This window comes from Aedes albopictus, chromosome 1 (assembly GCF_035046485.1).
Source record: "Aedes albopictus strain Foshan chromosome 1, AalbF5, whole genome shotgun sequence".
In the NCBI taxonomy this organism is placed as follows: domain Eukaryota; kingdom Metazoa; phylum Arthropoda; class Insecta; order Diptera; family Culicidae; genus Aedes; species Aedes albopictus.
The window spans coordinates 138,204,698-138,226,105 of NC_085136.1; the positions used below are offsets into that span (position 1 = coordinate 138,204,698).

The following is a 21,408-nucleotide window of genomic DNA, read 5'->3' on the forward strand; positions in this document are numbered from 1 at the left end:
TTGTACCAACGGTGGATGACTAATCGATTCGACTCGAGACAGACTTGTACTGACTACACGGAGGGAAACGAAACATTGAAATCGGGACTAAACGTAAGTGACAATTAGTAACATTAGACATGCATATTTCTCTATGATTTTTTATTGAACAGCACAATGAAAGTTAATACGAACTACATGTTAAAATTATGTAACATTCTTAGGGAAATAATAATCATCCGGATTAAAACCAAAAAACCCAATCGCCGGTCGTTTTATTTCCGGGATTATTATTGCGGAATCACCCGAGGTTGTTGGCAATTTCCAACAATTTATTATTTCCGTTTAATGTGCATACTCCGGTCATGTCGAGTCGTACTCTACGGTCAAATCGGGCAGGCAAACCGAGCCATGGTGTTGGTGTGAAAGATAGTGTGAATTGTTGTGTTCAAGTGGTGGTCACGGAAGATCCGGAGGAGTCTCACCCCGGGCGGACATGCCAAGTGTGCCGAGGAGTTGACACGGAGGAAATGGTGCAATGCGACGACTGTCTGAAATGGCATCACTTCCAGTGTGTGGGAGTAACACAGCAGATCGAGAATTATCCATGGAGTTGTGCCAAATGCGGAAAAGCGAAAGGTGTCCGGGAACCAAATTCGACTGCTCATCGAGGAAGCGGTAATCCATCAATGCAGGTGGCTGAGGCAGAATTGAATCCGTTGTCTGCACTATCACACCAGCAGTTCCCAACACAGCCGCAGACGATCGCGGCAGCGCTGAATTCGACAACGAATCAGCCTATTCAACCGAACGATGAGAATCAAACCCCGTTCGTGACTTCCTTGCGATGGGTAGTTAATACGAGCAGACAACCATCTAGAAATGCTTCAGTTTCATCGGGGCGTTCCTCGCAGGCGCTCGCTAAGCTCAAACTGCAAAAATTGGAGGAGCTGAGGAGTATTGAGCGGCGTGAGGCAGAGCAGCAACGAGCAATTATAGCGGATGAAGCGAAGAAAGAAAAGGCGTTTCTTGAGCAGAAGTACCAGTTACTGGAGCAAGCTATGTCTGAAAGTGGTTCTTCTATGGACGATGCAGTTAGCAGAACAGAACATTGGGTGGCGAGTACGAGCGGTCATCGCAGTCAGTCAAGACAGCTAGGCACGGTGAACCAATTTGATTTAACTGAGCGGTTGAGTAAAGTACAGCTTGCCCGCCCGAATAGTATACGCAACGGCAGTAGCCGCTCATCATTACCTGAGCCAAATCCACCGGATCCATTTCCATTACCGGAATCCTTGCGAACTTGTTCTGTAGAACCGCCTGCTTCAGACGGAAGAATGCAGCAGTTGGAATCTCAACCAATTAGCTCCCACGAGGTCCCACGTCGAGTGTCGATAGCGCATATTTCTCATTCTGGAGCACGCGGTGTATTACTGCCCGGTCAATCACTGGATGCACCACGTGTGTTACAAACAGCACAACGAGATCAACCTCGAGATTATGTATCGCATTGCCCAGAACCAGATGCGACTCGTCAGTTTCCTCGAAATGTACCGACTCCGGGGTATCAACAGTTCGTTCCACATCCGAACCAATCGCAAGTTTATCTATCGAACCCTCCTCTTTCATCTACCATGCGGGCTTCTCATGTCTACGATCAAGAAGAGGATCCGTGTCCAATTTCCCGTAAGCAGCTGGCTGCTCGGCAAGCAGTTGCCAAGGATCTACCCACGTTCTCTGGAAACCCAGAGGAATGGCCTTTGTTTTTCTCAACCTTCAACAGCACAACAGCATTGTGCGGGTTTACCAGCGAGGAGAACATCGTCCGCCTACAACGAAGCTTGAAGGGCCGTGCGTACGAGGCAGTAAAAAGCAGACTGCTGCATCCGTCAAATGTAGGCGGGGTCATGTCAACCCTGAAGATGTTGTTTGGGCAGCCAGAGATAATTGTACACACTATGATGTCCAAAATAAATTCTCTTCCGTCACTGAGAGAGGATAAACTGGAAGCTCTTGTGGATTTCGCCGTTAGCGTTGAAAACTTTTGTGCGACTGTGGACGCATGTGGATTAGAGGAATACCTCTACAATATCTCCTTTCTCCACCAACTCGTTAACAAGCTTCCCCCATCGATAAAGTTGAGCTGGGCGCAATACAGACAGACACTACCGACGGTCAACTTACCGTCTTTCAGCAATTGGCTATACTCACTTGCAGAAGCTGCTAGTGCTGTCACCATTCCGAATATACCCTTTGATTCCAAACCGGTTCGTGTCGACTCACGAGTGACAAAAAGGAGCAATTCGTACGTCAATGCCCACTCTGAGGAAACTTATCCAGGTAATCACTCCGCAGCGCCATCCAATGCGGAAACTGTAGCCGATTGCTGCCCAGTATGTGAAGGATGCTGTAAATCGATCGCAAGGTGCAAACGCTTCCTGGAATTCTCTCGTGACTCCCGCTGGGCAACCGTTCGAGATCTAGGACTATGTCGCAGATGTCTACGTCAGCACAAAGGATGGTGTCAAGCAAAGGTTTGCGGCAAGAACGGCTGCGAGTTGAAACACCACGAGTTGCTGCACAACGACCAGAAAAGCATGCAACAATCGTCCAACACTTCAAGCAACCAAAACGAACCTTCCCCGACTCAGCATCCAAATCCCACACCGCATCCAATGCCAAGCTCATCCGAGCACGGGTGTCATGCTCATCAAGTTACATCTAGTCAAGTTCTATTCCGCTATCTGCCAATTGTGCTACATGGAAAGTACCGGTCCATTAAAACGTTCGCCTTTCTTGATGACGGATCAGAACTCACTTTGCTCGACAAAGAACTGGCGGACGAACTGCAGCTTGAAGGAGAGCCGATGCCATTGTGTTTGCACTGGACAGGAGGAGCCACACGTCGAGAGGAAGGATCAATGACCGTCAAGCTGGAGGTGTCTGCGCAGCATAACGAATCGAAACGGTATCCAATGACTGATGTACGAACAGTAGCAGAATTGCTTCTTCCTTCGCAAACACTTAACCTTCCAGAGCTATGTGAACGATTCCCACATCTCAAGGGTTTGCCTATCACTTCCTATCAAGAAGTTCGGCCCAGGATTCTAATAGGAATGAAGGATCAGCATTTGAGCTTGATTCAAAAGAGTCGCGAGGGTGCTCTACACCAACCAGTCGCGGTCAAAACTCGTCTCGGATGGGCAGTCTGTGGTGGAGGGAATCAAGATAACTCCGCAAACCTTACCCACTCAGTATTTCACGTATGCGCCTGTGACTCGCCGACGGACGATAATCTTCACCAAAAAATGAAGGAGTATTTCGCAGTCGACAGCCTAGGAATTGCTCAACCTATGAAAACTCTTCGTTCTTCCGAGGAGGAGCGAGCTCTCTCTCTTCTTGAAGCTCGCACAGTATTCAAGGGAGACCGCTACGAAACAGGCCTACTATGGCGTCATGACAATCCACGTCTACCTGATAGTCTCCCAATGGCACTCCAGCGACTGCAGTGCCTTAAAAAGCGAATGGATAAGAACCCAGAGCTCGCCGAAGCTCTCAATCAGAAAATTTCCGATTTCGTCGTGAAGGGATACGCTAGAAAGCTTAACGAAGAAGAGCTAAGCCGAAAACATCCACGGATATGGTATCTTCCAATATTTCCCGTTACGAACATAAATAAACCTGGAAAGATTCGAATGGTCTGGGACGCAGCTGCGACCGCATACGGCGTGTCTCTGAACTCAGTTTTACTCAAGGGACCCGATCAGCTTTCCGAGCTCTTCACCATACTGATCCAGTTCCGCGAAGGCCGTTTTGCGCTATCCGGTGACGTGCGTGAGATGTTCCTGCAAGTGCTTATGCGTCCAGAGGATCAGCAATGCCAACGTTTTCTGTGGTACGACCAGGATGGAACCCTATCTGTCTACGTTCTGCAGGTGATGACGTTCGGAGCGTGCTGTTCTCCATGCAGCGCCCAATATGTTAAGAATTTAAACGCAGAACGTTTCAAAGGTGACTATCCGGCGGCTACCGAGGTGATTCAGAAGCGTCACTACGTCGACGATATGTTAGTGAGTGTAGCTACAGAAGAAGAAGCGATTCAGCTTGCTCAAGAAGTAAAGCAAGTTCACGCAGAAGGTGGGTTCGAGATCCGCAATTGGGTTAGTAACTCCAAGCGTGTCATCCAGGCATTACAAGAGGACCGAACAGAAAAGAAAAATCTCGACGCGACATCTGAAATATCCCAGGAGAAGGTTCTCGGAATGTGGTGGTGCACCGATTCGGACACATTCACTTACAAAGTAGGATGGAATCGATACGGACAAGCTCTATTGGAAGGTCAATATCGTCCAACGAAAAGGGATATGCTGCGCATTCTTATGTCTATGTTCGACCCGTTAGGGCTAATCGCTCACTTCCTTATGTATCTCAAAATCGTTCTACAAGAAGTATGGCGTTCTGGAATTGGCTGGGATGACCAAATCGACGATGTTCTTTACGAGAAGTGGCAAACGTGGCTTGGAGTATTGCCGCAAGTCGAACGCACTAGTATTCCTCGGTGTTATTTCGGTGGATTCACAACTGCCAATGGAGACGTTCAACTGCATACATTTGTTGACGCTAGTGACAATGGGATTGCTGCTGCTTGCTACTTGCGTTCTGTCCGTGATGGTATCGTAGAATGTAGTTTGGTCGCCGCTAAAACTAGAGTAGCACCTCTGAAATTTCTTTCCATTCCGAGGTTGGAACTCCAAGCAGCATTAATAGGTGCGAGACTGGCTCAGACGGTGTCCAAAGCCATAACGATTCCAATTACGTGCCGCGTCTACTGGTCCGACTCACAAGACGTACTATTCTGGATTAAATCAGATCACCGCCGCTATTCGCAATTCGTAGCATTTCGTGTCAGCGAGATCCTCGATACCACTGAGATGTGCGAATGGAGATACGTTCCAACCAACCAAAACGTTGCCGATGATGGGACCAAATGGAAGGGACCACCGGACCTGAGTTCTAAATCTCGATGGTTTATCGGGCCACAGTTCCTGTATTATTCAGAAGAGAATTGGCCCCAGACGTCGAAGAGTACCAACACTGCCGATTTGGAGCTTCGCCCGAGTGTGATGTCACATTTCCAGGCGCGAAATTCTGTAATTAACGTCGAAGAATACTCCAGTTGGGACCGGATAATCAAAGTCGTCGCCTTACTACACCGCTTCGCTAGCAACTGCCAACTGAAGATCCAAAGAAAACCAATTATGATCGGGCCCGTCTCAAACTCGGAATTCAAAGTTGCCGAATCATACCTCTTGCGTCAAGCTCAGCACGAAACCTTCCCGGATGAAATAGCACACCTTACAAGATCACAGGAGAACGTTGAGCCACCTGTTTCCACAATTCCTAAATCAAGTCCTCTTTACCGGAAATCTCCATGGCTGGACAAATACGGTATATTGAGGATGCGTGGTCGCATAACTGCTTGTGACTACGCGACTGAGGATGCAAAACACCCAATAATACTCCCCCGTGACCATCATACCACAAAGTTAATTGTTACACACTATCACCAAAAGTTCCACCATCAGAACCACGAGACCGTCATTAACGAAATCCGCCAGAAATTCAGCATTCCGCAACTGCGCTCGACCTATACCAAAGCGAGAAATAACTGCCAACGTTGCAAAAACGATCGTGCTGTTCCACGAGTGCCCATCATGGCCGACCTGCCTGCAGCACGCCTGGACGCATTTACTCGCCCGTTCACGCATGTTGGTGTCGACATGTTCGGGCCGTACGAGGTTATTGTCGGTCGTCGAGTAGAAAAACGTTGGGGAATGCTTGCCACTTGCCTAACGATTCGTGCGATTCACATAGAAGTTGTGCATTCCCTCAGCACGGATTCGTGCATCATGGCCTTGCGCAATTTTATTTCACGAAGGGGTAAACCACGAACCTTCTATAGTGACCGCGGTACCAACTTCGTCGGTGCAAGGCGAGTACTACAAGAAACAGAAGGTGTCGTCAACGAAGAAAAGCTGATGAAAGAATTTGTCGATACCGAGACAAGCTGGACGTTTCTTCCCCCAGTCTCACCGCATATGGGCGGTAGCTGGGAACGCTTAATTGGTAGCGTTAAGAAAAATCTGATGGCCATCCTGCCTACCAGAAAGCTTACGGATGAAGTCTTGCGCAACCTTCTAACAGAGATTGAAAGTACCGTAAACTCGAGACCGCTAACACATGTTCCAGTAGACGACGATTCAGCACCCGCCTTGACCCCAAACCACTTCCTGCTCGGGTCATCCAATGGGTCAAAACCGCTGTGCAACGCTGATGACAGTGGTAGTACCCTTCGTCAAACCTGGCTGCTTTCTCAGGTCCAGGCTAATCGATTCTGGAAACGGTGGGTTACTGATTACCTTCCAGAGATAACCCGCCGCACGAAATGGTTCGTGCACACAAAGCCGCTAGAGATCAACGATGTGGTGGTGATTGTCGATCCCAAATCTCCCCGAAATTGCTGGCCGAAGGGCAGAATAATCAACGTCCAGCCCGGAAGAGATGGTCAACCGAGGTCAGCCACCGTGAGGACTGCAACTGGAATCTACGAGCGACCAGCAGCTAAGCTGGCCGTGCTAGACGTACGGCGCGAAACATAGTAAGCTGGTCTAGAGACCGGCGTACCTGGGGGGAGTGTTGGCGAATCCACGCCACCGCGCCTTCACTACATTGTCGGACCAGCCTAGAGTCGGGTGATCCAGAACGACTTCGAGACTACGTCAGGTATCGGGTGGTACCGAGGAATGGAATGACAGTTTTCACTGTCATGTGGTGAGTTACCCACACACAGAAAACTGAATTGTCAATCATGATGTAACAAAAAAACATGATAAGCGAAAGTGAACTTGCATACTTTTTTCAGTCATCAAAAATAGTTAATTTAAACCTTGAATTATAATTAGTGAATTATATCTATGCTTAAAGGTAACTTATTGCTATGGGAAGTGTTCGAACATATATAAAACTATGTACTATATTTGCACAGTTAAACCTAAATCTACATAATCGACCGCATATAGTCTAAACGTAACCTATCCGCTATTACTGAAAAAGGTAAAACTATATATGTAGAATATCATGCATTTGTTAAAACTCTAAAATTATAGTACGGCAGATTATATAGTACGGACTAGTGCAAACGAAACGCAAAACAAACATACATTGTACCAACGGTGGATGACTAATCGATTCGACTCGAGACAGACTTGTACTGACTACACGGAGGGAAACGAAACATTGAAATCGGGACTAAACGTAAGTGACAATTAGTAACATTAGACATGCATATTTCTCTATGATTTATATTGAACAGCACAATGAAAGTTAATACGAACTACATGTTAAAATTATGTAACATTCTTAGGGAAATAATAATCATCCGGATTAAAACCAAAAAACCCAATCGCCGGTCGTTTTATTTCCGGGATTATTATTGCGGAATCACCCGAGGTTGTTGGCAATTTCCAACAGTATTGGTGTACATTGAAAATCGTAATTCAATCATCATTTCCATGTTGATTCATGGTTTTGTCGAAGGTATTTACTGCCCTCACTCCCATAACACTCCCATATAAATTGGTGATTTGATGTTGCACGAAGAAGAATAACGATGGTGTTTTGAAAAATCTCTATCCCTATAACACGGGGGAAGATTTTGAAATGCCTCTATAAAATATAAAACAAAATCTAATTAAAAACGGTTTGATGTACGGTGTACTTTGGACGGACTACATATAGAAAGTATAAATTTAAATTTAACATTATTTTTTTTTTCTTGGTAAGGTACTTAATTTGTAGTCCGTTCAAAGTCTAACACCGTACATCAAACCGTTTTTAATTAGATTTTGTTTTAGACTTTATAGAGGTATTTTAAAATCTTCCCCTGTGTTATAGGGATAGGGGTTTTTCAAAACACCATCGTTCTTTTTCTTCTTCATGCAACATCAAATCACCAATAGGAAATCCAGCAAAGATGGAACTGTTTTGCAAGTGGGGGCAGTTTATAGATGAGCTGTTTTACGAAAACTACAACTGCTGATATTCACAGGTTAGGACGCAACATCCTGTCAAATTTGCATTCATAAAAATTCGTTTATCAAATTTGTAAAATTAATGGTGTATTGAATTCTGGATAGGCCACATTACAGGGGGTCAATGTCACCCCACATTACGGTACATACAATTTTCGATGGCTGTCGCCCAACGTGTAACATTTCCGCACAGAAATAATATTTTACCTTTGTTTTTTGTTGTTTCCACTTCTATATACAATTGGCGAACTATTTACAATATTATATTGAAAAATAACGGGAATAAAAGTTAAATTTTCGCTTCAAAACGAACAGAATTGCGCGCAGCGCTGACTGTGCAAGACGCGAAGAAAAACCTGGGAGGAAAAACTAATGATGAATGTCAAAACATCGGCACGCGCGCTTGCGTGATGATGATGATGTCGGTAAAGCAGAGCCGTTTAGTACACGGAAAATCAATCACCACATAAATATTATGTTGGAAAAAAATACACGAACACCCCACCACAGACAAACAGACGTAATACTTATGACACACATGTGATACAAGAATCACTGTACAATTGCGCTTGAAATGAGTGCCATACTGAAAATTCTCTCAGTTCAAGTCAGTCTTGTTAGAATTTTCTTGACACTGCGTACCGTTGTACAGGAATCACACTCGTATCACATGTCTGTCTGGGGTATAACACTCTGATGATTCCCATCGTACACTCAGAAATAAAAGTATACACGGAATTACTATTATTTATGCATTTTGTATCCGCATCTTTCTCACACTCTTTGGGAACGTTCAAAAATTACGTCCAACATTTGGGGGAGGGGGGGGGGTCTAGAAAAGTGTGACAGTACGTGTATTGGGTATAGGGAAATTGCGTGACAGAGGGGGGAGGGGGGGGGTCTAGAAACCCCGAAAAACGATGGACGTAATTTTTGAATCTTCCCTTTCTGTTTTCATGCTATCCGCTGCTTCGTCTGGGTTGACAAATCACTTCGCTTCAACCCAGGCTAAACGGCAGATAGCATGAAAACAGAAAGAGAATGAGAGAGATGCGGATACAAAATGCATAAATAATAGTAATTTAGTGTATACTTTTATTTCTGAGTGTACATCAATTTAACGGTCTATTTAAAAATTTGATAGTTGGCCAACTGACCATCCGTGACGCTCGCGTCGCTTTTGCTCGAGTTTGACGTTTTCCCACTACCGCCATCTAGTTGATGGTCGGCCAAACTCAGTCCTTTTAGCATTGGGCGAACATGTTGCCGTGACTATGATGTGAATCGAAAAATGTTCGTAGTGTTACGTCTGTTTGTCTGTGACCCCACGCTATTCATTTTGGGTTATATTTACCTTATATTAGGTTTATATTTTTTTAATGGTTGTAAGGGTTCGTTTGCATATTACGTAACGATAAGAGAATAGGTAGGCGGTCTACCGCTGTGTTACGCTCCGTACAAATCATCAAAATTCCTCATACAAAAGTTGTTACGCTCCCCCACGTAATATGCGGGGTCTATAATTGGTAAATTTTGCGTTACGTAATATGCGAATGGACCCTAATTTTTAATTTTTCAATGAGCCATTTTACGAAGTGACAACAATGTTGATGATGGTATTGATTTTCACGGGTTAGGACGCATGCTCCTGTCAAAATTTCATTCAGATAATCGGCTCGTAAAATGGACTAGTTTTTTTTTTCTTTGTCCCTTATCTTTTTTGTCCATCCCCCCACCTCCCGTATCTTTTATGAGAGATCTCCAAGGAGATCTCTGATATCCAGAAAATTCCTTGGAAAATTCAAAACTGTTCACATATAAATCTATTATGGGGAGAAGCCAGAATGAATTTAACTTTGAAATGAATTTTGTTTACAGTTTATTAGGAAAAAAAATATCAAGTCAAAAGGAACAGCGTGACAAGTTTTCCATGCTGGAAAAACGAGAAACAAGAAACATGAAGGTAAAATATCAATGAATCTGTGTATTATAAACTACCAATTCAAAGGATTCCTTCATTCCTTTCAGGACAAAAATACGATCACCTCATGATCACATCTCCTGCAACAAAGGGAACGTTCAAAAATTACGTCCAACATTTGGGGGAGGGGTCTAGAAAAGTGTGACAGTACGTGTATTGGGTATAGGGAAATTGCGTGACAGAGGGGGGAGGGGGGGGTCTAGAAACCCCGAAAAACGATGGACGTAATTTTTGAATCTTCCCAAACTGCTGATTTTAATACCATTTCTGCACTTGAAAAAACAAATGCATTTGCTTGTGGTTGCTTGTGGTTCAAGCCGCTGCCTCCTGCCACGCACAATACTTTTTGGCAGAATCTTTACCCGGACACAAGGACGGATCTACAGCAACTGTAGGTGAATTGGAAATGGGTTTTTAAATTTAGAATTATGTATTGATTGATTAGTTGATTTTATGCAAAAGATCACCTTTTTCTGAGCCACTAAGATTTTTTTGAGATTTTTAGAACTTTATTTTGGTACCTAAAATCAATTTCAAATAGATTTTCTGAAATCACCTTTTGACAACCGGACATCTTGACAGCTCCGCCCAGTCCAAAATGCGACGAGGGGCGATTCGAAAAATTGCTCCCATACCAACTCCAAATTAATTTTTGAATAGGTTCCCGGGCACCAAAGTTCATGAAAATTTGGATTCCTGCTCAGTTTGACATGCAGATTCTGAATATGGAATTATCTCTCCCCCCTCTGTCACGCAATTTCCCTATACCCAATACACGTACTGTCACACTTTTCTAGACCCCCCCCCCCCTCCCCCAAATGTTGGACGTAATTTTTGAACGTTCCCTAAATGGATTGCTCTCTTCGGGTGCCTAGAATAACAATAAATGCATTAGGACATAAAGTCCGACATAAATAAAGGTAAAATGACGTAGACTCAGGACCGGATCTAAGGGGGGCCGGAGGGGGGACCGGGACCCCGGGCCCCCACATTTTAGGGGCCCCCACAAAAATCATTTTGCTTGCTAAACATTAACAAAAACAAAGAAAAGCTTATTTGCTCATGGCATTTGTACCTCTGAGGGGCCTCCACATCCGCTCTGGCCCCAGGCCCCCACAATCCTTAATCCGGGCCTGCCTAGACTAGACGATCATTTCTTGCTGAAATTTTGGAAAATAACTGATTTCAGGAGTATCAGTTTTCACTGTTTTGAAGACCCCAACTCATTTTGAACCTTCCTAAGTAAAGTACACATTTTGGACAACTTGCGACATTCACACATATCACGAGATCAACCGAATTAATTTTAAAGGAAACAGACCATTATCGTTTAGCAAAAACTCAAAAGCAGTTTTCTTGCTGAGGTCTCAACCAATAGTGGTTGCTGATGATTGAAATTTGTCTCTTTCTAGCTCACATATCACACTTAACTTTTTTTAACCGAATCTCGGCGATTTTTCTTGCTTTTTACCGAGATTGGCACCGCTGAGCGCTCAGCAAACTTGTTTTTAAATGAGATCTCAGCAATCGTGTTGTTTGTTTGCTGAGCTTCAGGAAATGTTTTGCCGAAATTCAGCTAACAAACAAAGTTCCTACCTCATGCTTCCACGGGTCAAGCGATGACAAAGACCGCCAGCTAAGAGTTGTGTGCTTAGCTGGTAGTGCAGCCTGGGCACTGTTGTCCTTCTGACTTCAGCTAGATTGAGGAGGTACGATCCGAGTGTCTGTTCACCAAGGAGGTGCGGCTCAAACAGCGTCTGTTCTGGCATCCAGCGGCTGAGTAAGAAACGCTGCACCACGCCCAGCTAGATCCAAGGTGGTAGCCCCATCAGCGTGGTCATCCCAGTGTTGGTTGGGACGTTAAACAGAACTGGCACGATGGCCCTCCGGCGAGACAGGAGTGTTGGCGTAGGCCCAATAAGCCACCCGTAAAAATCCCCATTGCGAATAACATAGGAGAAAATACGACTCGATACAATCGGCAAAGACCCACGCGACGAAATAAGGACTACGATTGGAAACTTGGAACATGGAATTGCAAGTCACTAGGTTTCGCAGGATGTGACAGGATAATTTACGACGAACTACATCCCCGCAACTTCGACATCGTGGCGTTGCAGGAACTTTGTTGGACTGGACAGAAAGTGTGGAAAAGCGGGCATCGAGCGGCTACCTTCTACCAAAGCTGCCCGGATAAAAACTAACCATAGGGTGTTTGGTGAAAACCATTCCTGTACCATACAGTGTACCAGCTACAATAATGTATATTGTAATGAAATGGTTCACTAAAAGCTTCGCACATTGTAGCTACTATACATTTACATTCGATGTAACAATATATTATACTGTTTTTCTTACGTTTGAACCATTCACTTTTCCGAAACATTATTTTTCCGTGCATTTTTAATTATTTATTCAGTTTTAGATTTTTTCCGGGCTTTGTTTTGTTGATGTTTGTGACTTTTTTTGATGCAAAGGAAAGGAAAGGAAAAAAGTGAACAAGTTGAAACATCAATTTAAAGTCAATAAAATGTTTCAATAAGTAGTAAACCAGATGTCTTAAGAACTGCAGATCCAAGAGATATGGCGGGCTAGGTATGTAGAGTGCGATGAGAGGAATACGATTGACGAACTTTATCTTTGACGTAAAGCCATCTTTATCATATGGACTAGACTGAATACTTAAAGAAATTCTAATATAGGTTCGTCTGTGGGTTCGCTTTTTAACCTAACTTATACTTGAATCGAACTTGACAGTTTTCTTATGAGTTATGTATTTCCCCGTGTATTTCAAACTTTAGTCAAACTGGAGCCTCAATATTGCAATAACGGTTAAGCACGCTGTAATGATACTTATGTACCTCGTCACCCACTTCATGCAACTACATTAGTGGTCTAATAATACTTAGCGCGCTCGGCATAGTTCCATCATGCCGCTCAAAGTGTTGCCACAAATAATGCTTAGTTTGCGAAACCCGGTTATCTGGCTGGTGGGGCATGGGAGCCTAAGCTTCAACTGTTAATGCAATCAGAGACTACTCAGACCTCGACTCAGACTTAGACGTGGGCGGTCCAATTTATGAAGGGTTATCCAAAACGCTCTGGAGAATTCTCAAAGCGCATTCTCATAATGCTAGTAAGCCTAAGATGCCATTAACAGGAGGAAAGTGACAAGATATTATAACATTATATGGTTTATGTAATGTAAACCATTACCGTCTACCCTCGTTCGTTTGACCGCATGTAATCTGAACACTTTTTAGTTTGACCCCCTCTAATCTGCACATCGTTCAAACTAAAAATGGTTCAAACGTCATTCTGCTAATGGAACGGTGTGAAACGGAACGCAGAACCAAAACAAAACACCAAATCAGGTTGCCAGTAGTGTGTTTTTCGATGCTAACAGAGTTGCTAGACGTTCAAATTAAAAATGAACCCCGTTGGTTTGCATGAGGTGCCGTTCAAACGAACGGGGGTAGACGGTACAACATAACAAAAAAGAAACCATTCCAAAACCATTTAAATAAATGTATAACCAGTAGTGAAACTACAACTAAAAACAATATATTTACGGTACATTTTATTGTTTGAAACCATATGAGTACCATACAATGTACGGTTTATTAAAACCCACGTATCAGTATTTATAACAATTCATTTACAATATAATGGAGTTGTCCGTAATTTTATGTCGCGTGTGAGTCGTGTGGAAAACGAGAAAGTTTATTATTCCCGGGCGGAATCCGGCCACCGGCTCATAGATGGTTCCGCCAACGCAGGATGGACACATCCTCGAGGAATTCGTTACCAGGGCAGCTGGGAAGGCCAACGGAAAGCAGAGGTGAATCACCTGGAAATGACGCTTACAGCAGAGCCAGCTTCGGAGGACTTGAGTGAGTGCGTCATTTACGGCTGCTACGAAAGGCTGCATCACTTTCGATTCTGTCCGTTTTGGCAGCTACTTTGTTGACGAAGACAGGGACCAGTGGGTATACAAGAAACCAGGTGAGCTAAATCAATCGTGGATTAACCTTTTCTTCGTTTTGGGTTTACGTCGCCGGATGGATGGGATTTTTAATTTTTGTTGAGTTGGTTACAGCAGCTTGAGGTTGCTGGTAGATTAAGGGGTGCATTACTTTGCTGGAATGGTGGTCGGCTATTCCGGGGAGGGAATATCTTGAAATGATCTTGCTTGTTCTGCTAATCCAACACAGGTACCCAATAGGGATGTGGTGCCCGGGATGCCCAAATGCGATCACGGAAAGGAAGCCGGAAAGAGACGCAAAGTCACAAAGCACAGGATGACAGTATTCGCTTTTGAAGCCAGGGTTTTGAGGTTTAACTTATTAGCTTTCAACCCTTCTCTGATTCACATCTGAAAAGGTATACAATTCAGACCAAACATTTCAATAGGTCCTATCTGCATTTGAGAGGCTCTCTTTGTTCACTTTCTATTTCAACTATTGCAATGTAATGGTGCACTTTTCAACTATTTTTGCAGTACAAATCAAAAGACGATTGTTTTGGGTGCTACGCCATCCGGATAGCTTCCGCGTGTGAAATAGTGCTTGTCATTTGTGAATTTTAATAGTGAGAAATGGATTGATTGATTTTGAAGAAATATAATAATTTTCAAATGAATCGTGCGACAGCTGGGTGTGGTTAATTTGTTTCGAGAGTGTGGGAATGTGCCGTCTATTTCGCGTTTTCACGTAGAACGGTCAATGGCGCTACGCCTTCCAGTAGTTTTCCATAGTAAAGTTGTTGTAAAGGCGCTACGACTGCAGTTTTCTGTCGTGTTTTGTTATGTATGTGGCTATGAAAGTACCGCCATGCCATCAGTGATTCGCGAGGGATAACAGAATCATCCCGTGTGGCTTAACTTTCATATTATTTTTGTGGGAGCTAAAGTGACGTGTGTTCAAATGATGACTGACTGCAAGCACAACGGTAGCGAGACGAGGAGGAAGCCTGACTGCACAACGAAGACGTTCCCATGGTGATGGCAGCGCTACCTTGGATTGGAGGGATTCCGGTGAGAATGTTCTGATTACTTTTACTATAACAAAATGAACTAAATACGCGCCAGTTTCAAAGATTTCCTTTGAATCAGGAAGTGTGTTTGCATTATCATTGTCCAAATGACAACGGTAATGTACACATGCGGGGCTTATTGTAAGTGAAAGTGACTTCTGAATGGACGTTTCTCTCCAGCCATTCTGAAATGGGTCTCTGAATCTGCAATAGAGCTATCACCTTCTAACTCCCGGACTAAAGCTTTTTGCAATAGTATCAAAATGATATTGCAGAAAACTTTCTTCCATAATACCACTGCCAGACAGTGGGGGTTAGTTGGATCACACACACACACACACACAATTCATTTACAATATAATGTATGGTTTTGCAAAAAAATATATATGGAGAAAAATATTTTTTTATATTGTTACGATACTTAACCACCCGTATAGTATATTGTAAAAATCTTATTTACAATTTACTGTATGGTGTTTACATTATATTTTATTGTTTTTGTATTTTTATTTTTACAGTGGTGTCTATTGTAAAAACAAGGTTTTAAATAGTACTGTTACAATACAACGTTCGGTTTTTCTACTGTATTTTTTATTCGGGTGTGGCACCACCAATGAACTGGGAACAGGATTTATAGTGTTGGGCAAGATGCGACAACGTGTGATCGGGTGGCAGCCGATCAACGCAAGGATGTGCATGTTGAGAATTAAGGGCCGTTTCTTCAACTACAGCATCATCAACGTCCACTGCCCACACGAAGGGAGACCCGATGACGAGAAAGAAGCGTTCTACGCGCAGTTAGAGCAAACATACGATGGTTGCTCGCCGCGTGACGTGAAAATTGTTGTCGGCGACATGAACGCGCAGGTAGGAAGGGAGGAAATGTACAGACCGGTAATCGGGCGAAACAGCCTGCACGCCGTATCGAATGATAACGGCCAGCGATGCGTAAACTTTGCAGCCTCCCGTGGTATGGTAGTCCGAAGCACCTTCTTCCCCCGCAAAGATATCCACAAAGCCACCTGGAGATCACCCGACCATTCTGCTATTCTGCTATTCTGCTATTATCAACGCATCCCCTGGCTTTCGCCCATCTGCGTTGTCTTTTCACTAGGCAATACGTCTACCAATTGATGTTTATGGGCTTGCCGGACCAAGTCATGTAGCTAAGCCAAACACCCCACCTACAACTGTTGGGTAGGCACCATTGTCCCGCCCACTGGTCTTTTACAGCTAGTTGTAGGTGCATGTGTGCGTGTATGTATTGGTGTATGTGTGTTAGTGTTGGTGTATTGTAGGCGCCAACTCGTTCTAATCCACGCTGATTGCTAACACCCTATTGAACCATTACTTTTAAATCTGACAATCTATGAAATAGAATGAGTTAAGCGCCTGTACATAATAGTCAGTTAATCAAACAAGGAATATTAGTATTAAAGCGAAGATACAATGAAGCAACGCCCCGAACCTCGAGAGCACAAATCCCAAGAACCAAATGACAGGCTGCGCGAACAGTCGATCGACTGGCCACCACCAATGAATAACCAATCGAGCAAACCCTCCAGCACAAACCGCCTCCAGCTCTCCCGACCTGCGCCCAACAAATCCGAGGCACAGCCCAGCCATAGCTTCACCATAAAACCAAAATCTAGATTGCAGAGCACAATACTTCCCAAGTAACCACGCAGCTCGGGCCGCAAATCACGCACAACACGTCACAAATAAGACAAACACTATCCCGTCCGTACAACCGAAACTGATCTAGGGCAGAGAAGGGTCTCTATCCACTCCAACCCGGACTCAACTGCACCCACAGGATAGCGCACCCCACACACACTGCATTCATGCATCCATCACGACCCGAGCCGCACGGTCACCTGGGTTGCTTCTATCTGCATGACCTCACCCAACCCGTAACGCAGAGTTTAAATCCCTCTCTTGCATTACAAAGCAGTCCCTCTTCCCAAAGTTTGTGCGTGGTATAAATGAGATTATAAAGCTGAAAAAATCGTCACCAACACAACCGCCAACAATGAGCACTCAATGGTGTCGGCAGAATCAATGATGACCCCCTCAGTTCCAAACCTAATTATCCTACACTACCCAAGTAACCACAATGCTGAACCCGTACGCACTGCACGTGTGAAGTACATACAGACCTACCCGCACCGCCTAAACAAACCACCTAGGCCGAAAACAAGCGAAAAGCGGCGCCACCACTGTTGAACCACGACTATACCAGTAGGTATAATCGCAATTAAGCAATCGTAGATCCATTCCCCGCTCCTACTCAGCCCTAACGATCAATAGCAATGCTTGTCAATATATGCACCCCGCACACGCAACCCCCACAACCCAACAGTATGGTAACTTGAGTATCCCTGGGATTTTGATTACATGATGGTCAGGGATCACAGCCATCAAAACGTTCCACACTTTACCGGGGCTTGCGACCCGTAACCATGATGATTTCCGCTATGGGAAACCATGATGGCTAGCGGTGTTCACCTGGAGATCACCCGACCATCAAACAGAAAACCAAATCGACCACGTTCTAATCGACGGTAAATTCTTCTCAGATATAACCAACGTCCGCACATACCGCAGTGCGAATATAGATTCGGATCACTACTTAGTCGCTGTATGCATGCGCTCAAAACTTTCGACAGTTATCACCACGTGTCGAAGTCTAACGCCGCGGCTCAACATCGAGCAACTTCGTAACGTAGAAGTGGCTCAAGACTACGCGCAGCAGTTAGCAGTGGCCCTACCAACGGAAGAGCAGCTTGGCGCAGCTACACTTGAAGATGGCTGGAGGGACATCCGATCCGCCATAGGTAGTATCTCGGCTACAGCACTAGGTTTCGCGACTCCGAATCACAGAAACGACTGGTACGACGGCGAATGTGAACAGTTGAAAAACGAGAAGAATGCAGCATGGGCGAGAATGCTGCAACACTTCCGGATGAAGAAGCGCCAGCAGGAAGAACGAGATCGCGAAGCGATGGAAGAGCTGTACCGCGCTAAGGACACACGAAAGTTCTACGAGAAGCTGAACCGCTCGCGCAGAGGCTTTGTGCCACAAGCCGACATGTGCCGAGATAATCACGGGAATATTCTCACGAGCGAGCGTGAGGTGGTCGAGAGGTGGCGGCAGCATTACGATGAGCACCTCAATGGCGACGTTGCAAGTACCGAAGGTGGCGTGGTAACAGATCTAGGAGTATGTGCACAGGACGAAAGACTTCCGGCCCCTGACCTTCAAGAGATTGAGGAGGAGGTTGGTCGGTTGAAAAACAACAAAGCCGCTGGAGCAGATCAACTACCAAGCGAGCTTCTAAAATACGGTGGAGAAGCACTGGTGTGAGCACTACACTGGGTCATTACCAAGATTTGGGAGGAGGAAGTATTACCGGAGGAATGGATGGAAGGTATCGTGTGTCCCATCTACAAAAAGGGCGACAAGTTGGATTGCGGGAACTACCGCGCGATCACACTACTGAGCGCTGCCTACAAGATACTCTCTCAAATTTTATGCCGCCGTCTATCACCGATTGCAAGAGAGTTCGTGGGGCAATATCAGGCTGGATTTATGGGTGAACGCGCTACAACGGACCAGATGTTCGCCATCCGCCAGGTGTTGCAGAAATGCCGCGAATACAACGTGCCCACACATCACTTGTTCATCGATTTCAAATCGGCGTATGATACAATCGATCGAGAACAGCTATGGCAGATTATGCACGAATACGGATTCCCGGATAAACTGATACGGTTGATCAAGGCGACGATGGATCGAGTGATGTGCGTAGTTCGAGTATCAGGGACACTCTCGAGTCCCTTCGAATCTCGCAGAGGGTTACGGCAAGGTGATGGTCTTTCGTGCTTGCTGTTCAACATTGCTTTGGAGGGTGTAATAAGAAGAGCGGGGATAAACACGAGTGGGACGATTTTCACGAAGTCCGTTCAGCTGCTTGGTTTCGCCGATGATATTGATATTATTGCTCGTAAATTTGAGACGATGGCGGAAACGTACATCCGACTAAAGAGTGAAGCCAGGCGAATCGGATTAGTCATTAATGTGTCGAAAACAAAGTACTTGATGGCAAAGGGCTCCAGGGAGGAATCACCGCGACCGCCACCCCGAATTCATAACGACGGTGATGAAATCGAGGCGGTTGAAGAATTCGTGTACTTGGGCTCACTGGTGACCGCCAACAACGACACCAGCAGAGAAATTCAGAGGCGCATTGTGGCAAGAAATCGTTCTTACTTTGGACTCCGCAGAACTCTACGATCGAATAAAGTTCGCCGTAACACGAAGTTAACCATCTACAAAACGCTGATTAGACCGGTCGTCCTCTATGGGCACGAAACATGGACCCTACGTGCAGAGGACCAACGCACCCTTGGAGTTTTCGAACGGAAGGTGTTGCGTACCATCTACGGCGGAGTGCAGATGGAAGACGGGACTTGGAGACGGCGAATGAACCACGAGCTGCATCAGCTGCTGAGAGAACCAACCATCGTCCATACCGCGAAAATCGGGAGGCTACGGTGGGCGGGTCACGTCATCAGGATGTCGGATAGCAACCCGACTTAAATGGTTCTCGAGAGTCATCCGACCGGTACCAGAAGACGTGGAGCGCAGCGAGCTAGGTGGATCGACCAAGTGGAGGACGATCTGCGGACCCTACGCAGAGTGCGGAACTGGAGGCAAACAGCCATGGACCGAGTGGAATGGAGGCGGCTACTATGTACAGCAGAGGCCACCCCGGCCTTAGCCTGACCGGTAAGGTAAGTAACATTATTTTTTACCGAGACTCAGTATACATATTTGCTGAGCCACGGCGGTGCCGGCGTTTGCCGAGCTCAACTTAGTGTGTATGTTTTCATCAGGAAACTGTTTCCTGATGAAAACATATGTGAGCCAGAAAGAGGCAGATTCCAATCATCAGCAACCTTTATCATTGCACTCTAGTCATCATCTGGATAACATTAAAACCATGGTCATCGACGGTTTTGTGATTTAGAGCAAGAAAACTGCTTTTGAATAATTGATGATTGCTGATGACTGAATGATGGTTATTTGAGCCTTATAGGCAAGGAATTATATTTTCCGTGATCAGCAATCATCGTTCTAAAACGATTGTTTTGCAATATTGAACTTTTAACATTTCCAACTTTTGCAAAAATAGGGATGGCCTAATGTGGAGTCCAAAATACATCGCATTATATTATCCAAACTACATATGCATTATATAGGATACTGCAAGATGACGTCACGAAGCCGTGCACTGACAGTTCAGCGAGCTTGTTTACATGGACTTAGTCTCTGGAGGAGATCCGGCAAAACTTTTTTTCGGTACAATTTCAGTAAAACGGTAATTAGACGATTGGTTTTGTACTAGTAGAGTTGAATATAATCGACATTTCCGTATCACAATGGTTTCGGGACGGAAAACGTAAATGAAATTTTCGCCGCTCGTTAAAAATTCTAACACCTTGTAAACAAGCTCGCTGAGCTGTCAGACAAAGTGAGGTTAGATCAGGTGCTTGCAGTACCCTATTAACGATTTGTATTTAACATATATGTCAAGAAACATAATAAAATCATTGGGAATTTATCAGTGAAGCGATGAATCATTGGAGGTACATGTGCTACAAAGGTGATATAAAGAACATCGTATTTATTACCTTCACTTCATTACCAAAAAAACCCTGTGATACCAACCCTTGTACTAACCAGGGAAAATTTGATCAATAGTCTATTTTACGAAACAACAACAGTGTTGATATTGATATTAACACTCATGGGCTTGGGTGCAACCTCCTGTCAAATTTTCACTCATGAAATGAGCGATCAGCTGATCCGAAACGTCTCGTAAAATGGCTCATTTAACATAAACGTGAAAACTAACTGTATATGTGATTAGTGAATCGGGTAATTTGGACAGACCGTTACGCGTATATATTTTACATTTACCTAAATTCCCCTATGCGAGTCAAAAAGATATTAGGTACGGAAACGTTCAAAAATTACGTCCAACATTTGGGGGAGGGGGGGTGTCTAGGAAAGTGTGACAGTACGTGTATAAGGTATAGGGATATAGCGTGACAGAGGGGGGAGGGGGGTCTAGAAATCCCGAAAAACGATGGACGTAATAAATGAACCTTCCCTACCTGTTTCGCATCGAATTATTTCATCTGAAATTTTATCTCAACTAAATTTCTATGCCCCCACACGGCGTCTTCGTAATTGAACACTTTTTACAACATGCTCGGACGGCTTACGCTAAATTCGAACCAATCAATCAAATGATT

General features: G+C 44.7%; 3 protein-coding genes and 1 long non-coding RNA gene across 5 annotated transcripts in view; 2 read left to right on the forward strand and 2 right to left on the reverse strand.

Moving 5' to 3' along the window:
* Positions 1-8,441, reverse strand: part of LOC109432366 (RING finger protein 17) — a 38,573-nt gene extending 30,132 nt beyond the window's left edge. For both annotated transcript variants that reach the window (XM_062845456.1, XM_062845455.1), the window contains exon 1: positions 8,277-8,441. The gene's annotated coding sequence lies outside the window, so the exon portion shown is untranslated. The remainder of the gene's footprint in view (positions 1-8,276) is intronic.
* LOC134289552 (uncharacterized) lies at positions 345-1,824 on the forward strand. The gene is made up of 2 exons (XM_062855512.1): positions 345-1,665; positions 1,763-1,824. The coding sequence occupies exons 1-2, from the start codon at positions 345-347 to the stop codon at positions 1,822-1,824; spliced, it is 1,383 nt and encodes a 460-aa protein (XP_062711496.1).
* LOC134285705 (uncharacterized) lies at positions 1,710-7,640 on the forward strand. The gene is made up of 2 exons (XM_062847016.1): positions 1,710-6,963; positions 7,025-7,640. The coding sequence occupies exon 1, from the start codon at positions 1,887-1,889 to the stop codon at positions 6,636-6,638; it is 4,752 nt and encodes a 1,583-aa protein (XP_062703000.1). The 5' UTR covers positions 1,710-1,886; the 3' UTR covers positions 6,639-6,963; positions 7,025-7,640.
* A 7,480-nt stretch (positions 8,442-15,921) lies between the features above and the next one.
* On the reverse strand, positions 15,922-18,042 carry LOC134285184 (uncharacterized). Its single transcript, XR_009996196.1, has 2 exons — positions 17,593-18,042; positions 15,922-16,106 (listed from the first exon to the last, which is right to left on the reverse strand). It is a non-coding gene; the product is annotated as an uncharacterized LOC134285184 (long non-coding RNA).
* Between the last annotated feature and the right edge of the window lie 3,366 nt (positions 18,043-21,408).

Coding starts and splice junctions, on each gene's coding strand:
- LOC134285705 (XM_062847016.1), top strand. CDS start 1,887: ATGTCAACCCTGAAGATGTTGTTTGGGCAGCCAGAGATAATTGTACAC.
- LOC134289552 (XM_062855512.1), top strand. CDS start 345: ATGTCGAGTCGTACTCTACGGTCAAATCGGGCAGGCAAACCGAGCCAT. Junction 1,666..1,762: donor GGATCCGTGTCCAATTTCCC/GTAAGCAGCTGG, acceptor AACCTTCAACAG/CACAACAGCATTGTGCGGGT.